This window comes from Rhea americana, unplaced genomic scaffold, assembly GCF_003343005.1.
Source record: "Rhea americana isolate MKP2758 unplaced genomic scaffold, rheAme1 scaffold_166, whole genome shotgun sequence".
NCBI classification, from domain to species: Eukaryota; Metazoa; Chordata; class Aves; order Rheiformes; family Rheidae; genus Rhea; species Rhea americana.
In genome coordinates, this window is record NW_028185772.1 from 813,125 (window position 1) to 819,629 (window position 6,505).

Genomic DNA, 6,505 nt, shown 5'->3' on the forward strand with positions numbered 1-6,505 from the left:
TATATATATATGTATGTATATGTATGTGTGTACACACACACATACACACACAAATATATATATATATATATATATATATATATATATATATATAAAATTAAAATGTAATAGTGGGAAGACAAATGGAATTACGGATCAGGAAAACCTTTGTCAGCAAAAGACTGGAGCTGTAGCCCAGTGTGACAAACTGAATTTGAAGAGCTGGGGCTGACTGTAAAAAAAGTGGCAGGAATGAAAGGTACAACAAGCTGCTTTGTGAAGAGAAAAGCTTCTGGACTGAGAAGCAGCTCTCTCACAGGGGTCCAAGAGCAGCTGGGTATCGCTGCAGCTAGTGGAAGTCCCCTTGCAAGTGCATGTGATGCGGCCTGAGAAGCACTTGTTAATGTAAATACCTGTTAGATGTCATTTGGTACCTTCATGGTGCTTAAACTCACCTGTGTGGTTGCCCCAAACCTATGTGCACCTGTCCTCCTTGGGAGGACAAGGAGGGTGCAGAGGGGAAGGCTCGGGCTGCAGTGCATGGTCCCAGCTGCTGCTCTGTCCTGCAAGTGGTGCCCACATGTCCGTCCCGCCGAGTGGGTCGGCAGTGCCTGGGGCTGACCAACAGCTGATGGGCAATGGGGGACACCTCCACGTCAGTGTAGGAGGGTCCTGGTGCCTCGTGAGCACCTGCAGCGGCAAGRCCATGCCCCCAGCACCGCTCGCCTACCCTGTGGCGCTGGGCCCACCACGGCCATGTTCGGCACAGAGGCCCCACACGTGTGATCTGCCCATGACCCACCTTGAGCAGCACTGAAGCGTCCATGGCACATGCAAGCGCTGGTCTCTTCCTTGATCCACAGAGCTCAGACCTTGCCACGTGATTTACGAGCACAGAAACCGAGTATTTTTTAAGCAGCCACCATGGTGGCCGGTTGTTCCAGTACCATATTGTTCCTCTTCTTGTAATCCCTGATGTGTAGGCAAAAACACAGGAAGTGGGGTTAAAACCCTCCTTGGCTTCACTGCAACAGTTAAGAAATTTAGGTGTTTTCTTCAAATGCTGAGAAACACTAACGAGCCATGGTTGACAGTAACTGGGATTGCATTTGTTTTTCCTGTGCCAGCACTAAGTGTCCCCTTCAGGCAAGAGAGACGGAGAAGCACCAATACTTTCTCAGATGCTGGCCTTTACTTCATGCCACCTTGGCGTGGGGCCGTTTGCTCTCTACTTATGCCGTGATGGAGCAGTGCTGTCCTGCGTTTGCGCATGGGTCTCTGCAACCATGACGCTGGGCATCCCGTCCGATCGCAGTGCAAATCAGGCACAGGCGCGCAGCGGTACCACATTTCATCTGCACTCGTGTGGTAACAGTCATACCGCTCATCTGATGGGTTTGTGCTCTTGAGGGAGACGGTGTGTGGCTGGTGACATTATGGTCTGTGTTGCTGTCTTGTGATTAGTGTAGTCTTTCATAATTAGATTTGTTCCGTAAGCTGAGAGGAAGACCGCACAGACCGCAAGACCCTGCTCAGCCTCAGGTTTGCTGCTTAGCTGGGAGATTTAGAGGAACAGGGTAGTGCTCATCATATTCTTGCTTCTGGCCAGGAAAAAAAATCATTACTTTGAAGGTGAAATTATCCCAATTTTGCACAGACTTTTGCAAAAATGCCTATATAATTTAATGCCAGTTTAACCTAGGGATTATGGAAGTCATTGCCATTCTGAGCTTCGATATATCCTGGTGCTGGCTCTTACTGCAACATGCAATACAGAATACTGCATGAGAATGAATTTCACYCTGAAGGACACAAGGATAAAGACTGGGTGCATTTATTTGTCCTACTGAAGAATGACCTCTGTCCTGTAAGTGGGCTGAAGATCAAGGTCTGCTGCCTTGGGACTGTGACCCAGGTATGCCACAGTCAATTCACAACAAATTTGTCAGCTTTCTTGGCCAGGTCATGCAAACACAGTGCCCCAAGCGTGTCTGGACCTATGACCAACTGGCCTGGCCACTTTGCTCTAGGGTGATCCCACCGCTACCTAGCTAGCCTGGACACAGCTGCTGACTGCTAGACACTGACTCTGTGGGCCCGCGCTGCTGCTTTTCCACAGAGCAGCGTACACGGACCCTGCCTTCAGTTCTTCTGCTCTGCACCACGCAGGGATTCCTTGCGATGCGTTTGTCTCTCTCCGTCCTGTTGGGTATGCCGAGCGAGGACGGGCTCTTATGCTTGTGCTTTACACTGCTTTTTCAATTATATACTAAAAAGAAACCAAACCTGTGTTATTGTACATCTGATACCTCATGCTCAGCTATGTTGAAGTACTTTTACAACTTATTCTTTACAGCAGTTCCCCAACATGTTGAATTAGGAAAAGCAAAACCATAAAAACAATTTGGCAAGCCTTTTGGGGGAATATAATTATGACTTTACTGCAAACATTTTGCAAAATCATGACCTGTGTTGTATTTCTGCTAAACTAGAAATATGCAAATATCAAGTTTTTTTTTAATTTCATTTCATATTTCTTAGGCATTTCTAATGGTAATGAAAGGATTTCCATTTTTCTGTTTGACTGAGTATTTTTTTCATTTAGTAGTAGGGCATTGTGGTAGCTCAGTATGCATTTCACTCTTCGTAGAGCTCCTTGCACACACTGGTTTGCCTTGACTACTTTTTCTACTTGATCTTTCAATCTTTTTTTGTCTCTGTGTTTTAAAAAAAGTAGCTAATCAGAAGCAAAATTAAAATATGCCAGAATTTTCATACATTTGTCAATCTTTAGTAATTGGAAATAAAGTATCATTTATTGCACCAAACAATACTTACATTTATTTGCATCTTTCCAGTTTAAAATGAGGTTCCTTCCTCAATGTGTGTTTCCAAAAGATCCTTTTTCTGCATTCCAAAGTTGATTTAGCTGGATTTGGTCAGCTGACTAGACCAGGAACCCATTGAAACACAGCCCACATTTAGTCCTTGATGATTCCTCAGTTTAGGATAAGGAAAAATCTCAGATGTTTTTTCTCCTACCACTACACTTGGAGCTGCCTTGCTCTTTCTTCTGAAGTGTTGAGTCCCGTTCCATCTGGTACTTATCTCTTTGCATGTGAAATTCAATAGAAGGAAGAAGCAGAACTGTCATATGAAAAGTGATGATCTCAATGTGAGCTGAAAGAAGAATATTTCAGACATATRTGTGGCAGAGAATCAACACCACAACAGGCGATAAAAACCAAAAYTGGCCTAGAGGTGCAAGATGACTCGTAGAGAACTCATTCCTCATGGAATGGTCCTTGACTGCTTTTCCCAAAGGGATCATTTTCTATGTTTGTTGGTCCTCTTACACCGCTAGGCCAATTTACAGTGAAACTTTTACAGTGAAACCATTAATTTACATATTTGAAGCTGATACAATTTACAGCACTTTAGGGCTACTAACATGAGTATCACCATCATCTTTTAAATAATATATCATGATCTTGGGTGTCATAATTAACCAATCTTAAAAACATCTTCATCTTTCAGTATGTTCCCCAGCTATTYCAAACATCCAGCTGTGCAACATATTAGTGGATTTTAATTTTTTACCACCTAGAAATAATAAGCAAATGCATCCCCCTCTGTTAGAGAGAAATTATTACACACTTTGTGACACTTTTCTCCTACTTCTGCTGTGGCATGCAGAAAAGCTTCCTCCTACCAGTCCCTAGCGGACCACTGCTTATGTCCGTGCCCACTGCTGTTACCAAATCCTTCCTAAAGTCTGTGCAGTCACTAATGTGTCCCTTTCTGCTCTCTTCTCAAGGCTTATAACATTATGAAGGTGACCCATGGAGCAGATCACACACTGATGCAAGCCTTGATGGAACTAAAGGAACAGTGTGAGGCCGTCATGAGAGTGCAGTGAAGAAAAGCTGCTGTCTAGAATACAAGATATTCAAGAGAAAAGGAAAGCCAATGCTTTTTATTGCATTGGAAAGCTTCTTGTTGATTTTGGAGTCTTTTCATCAGGCCCTATTTGCTTTACAGAAATGTGTAATGTTTATTAGTTTTGCTGTATGGTCTTCTGAACTGAATTCATGTTTTGAGGAATATCTGYCACTTTCAGAAGGATTTTTACTACTGTGAGGCAAATTGGCAGTGGGTAAGTCTTAATATTATAATAACGTAAAGGTAAAAATGTACACTTACAAATATGGACAGAAATAATCATACTCTTTTTTGTTCAATAACCAAAACCTCTGATGCAAATACCTCTGAATATAGGGAAAAAGATTGGACTTGAATTCCAATGTGATATTTGGCTAAACTTCCTATTGGGCTTCTCCCATGCTCTTTTAGATATGTATTTCTCTATCTGCACTAGCTCTGAAATTATCATGAAGTCTCACCTTACTGGATGTCTTATGTCTCAATTTACTAGAAAACATGTTAAGAGTTTTTCCTACCAAATACCTCATCAATAAATCGATAATAAATATTGGGAAGTGTGTGCTAGATCGTTATCTGTTGCAAAATAGTATAATTCCAGCAGTCAATTTTTTAAGTCAGTTTACTGCAAGACTGAGAGAGAGAGAGAGCATATTTGACTTATTATTAGGTGTTTTTTTTCCAAAAGCCTGAWCCAGTGCTCTTTGATATCAAATAAAAGCTTTCCAATGCTTTAAATGAGATTTTCCTCACTCCAAACTTACCTTCAGGGCTCTGACCCTCTTCTTGCATCTCATGTTATTACAAAAAGTTCTAATATTGAATATTAAAATGAGCTGAATGAAAAGTTTAATCAAATGTGTATCTAATGTGAATCTATGTTGAAAATGCTTATTGTTCTGGTATTTCCCCATTTGGATTGTTTCAATGGACACTATCATCAGATTTTCTCACTTCATAGCAGCTTATAAATGAGATAGATTTGGACACATGATCTCTAACCTTCTGCTACAGATCCACACAGAGCTTTTGTGGAGCATCCTCAAGATCTGAGGTTGGGTACYTGATGCTTCTGACCAAGACAGAGAAAAAGGGAATATGGATAACAGGGTGACAGGCTAGTTCRTATCTGGTCAGGTAAAAGAAGTTACAGCTTCCCCTCACACCTTGTTTGAGAGGAAAAATTACAGAAATTTACAGAAGTTACTGMAGACCGAAGGAGATACAGGAATGCTGTCAACAGGATTAAGTATATACAGTTGTCTTTCTATAAATTTAGTGCTCCTATATGCTAACAACACTTTTGAAAAGGGGGCATGTGCCCTTTAGGGCATATTTAGACTACTTCTTAAGTTTTTAGAGGTGAATTTATATCTCGCGTTGTCTGTCTAGATTTAAGAAAGCATTCAAGAAGCAACCTGAGCGAGCTACTTCATCAGGTAACCTGGCTCCAGAGGCATCCTTGTATTCAGATGGAGTTCCTTTAGGGCTGAAATCAAATCACAAGCTTACGCCCAGAGGTATTGTTTGCCTCTGAACCTCCAACATCTCAGCTCACCTGAGGCGACAGCTTTGCTTTTGCACAGATGATCTAAGCATGTACCCAGGAAGACATCAGCATGGTTTTAATTTTTATATTTCTCTTAGGACAGTTATATTCCTTTCCCTCTTTTTTTGCCTTCCCTTTCCTCCCGCAGATGCAGGGGGCACTAGAACACAGCTGTGTGGTGAATCTCTCAGCCCTGTGGATGGTCACCGAATTGAGAGATCGTTCCTCACCGTGTCCATGAGGGAAGAAGAGCATTTCTTGAAAAACATGTGCGCCGTTTCTCCATGCTCATCAGCATGAGAGGTGTAACTGCCAGTGATGCTGACTTCCGTGTTTATCACAGAAACAAATGTTAACAAAAGCCAAATATTTATGAGAAAACTAAATAATTTAAGGTCTTTGAAAGTATCACTTTCAGGTGTGTCACTCCTCATTAACAATTTATTGCTGCTATTCCAGCCCTGACTGTTATTTCATTAGTCCATAGTTGTTGTAAAGTCAGGGTTTTTTCACAACAGTAACTTGACACCATTAATTATTATGAGATGAGAATGGGTTTAAAAAGAAAGTGAACATTCTGGGCRTAATTTACAGCCACCACACATGAATGCCAATGCTGAGGAAGATATCTCCTTTTGAGGCGTTTGAATTTGTTCCAGCCTATGGAGCGCTCACTTGCCCAGCAGTAATATTCGAGCAATAATCTCTGAAATGCAGCGCRTTTCTGGAGTACGTAGCATGGCTTGAGGCCAGAGGCCAAGTCACATCAGCGACCCAAGAAGTGCAATAATCCTTGCAGAAATTCACTGCTTGGCTGTGTCTTCTTGCTATTATGAAAAGGAAATTACCTGAGGAAAGGGTCAGACCTTAGCGTTTATTGGGATTGCTGACAGAGCAGAGGCATCACTGAGGGACAATCGGAAAATCTGAAAGGTGCCCAAACTTCAAGAGYTATTTTCTGGACATATGCATATTAAAAATCATATGCTTTCGCATAAAGCTGATGCTTGTGCAATCTTATTATCACAAATCTAA

General features: G+C 41.8%; 1 protein-coding gene across 1 annotated transcript in view; it reads left to right on the forward strand.

The window, feature by feature from the left end:
• Nucleotides 1-4,659, forward strand: part of SMYD3 (SET and MYND domain containing 3) — a 411,509-nt gene extending 406,850 nt beyond the window's left edge. Inside the window, exon 12 of the mRNA XM_085300587.1 lies at nt 3,797-4,659. Coding sequence (XP_085156713.1) covers nt 3,797-3,898 — 102 coding nt within the window. The 3' untranslated portion in view covers nt 3,899-4,659. The remainder of the gene's footprint in view (nt 1-3,796) is intronic.
• The last annotated feature ends 1,846 nt before the right edge of the window (nt 4,660-6,505 follow it).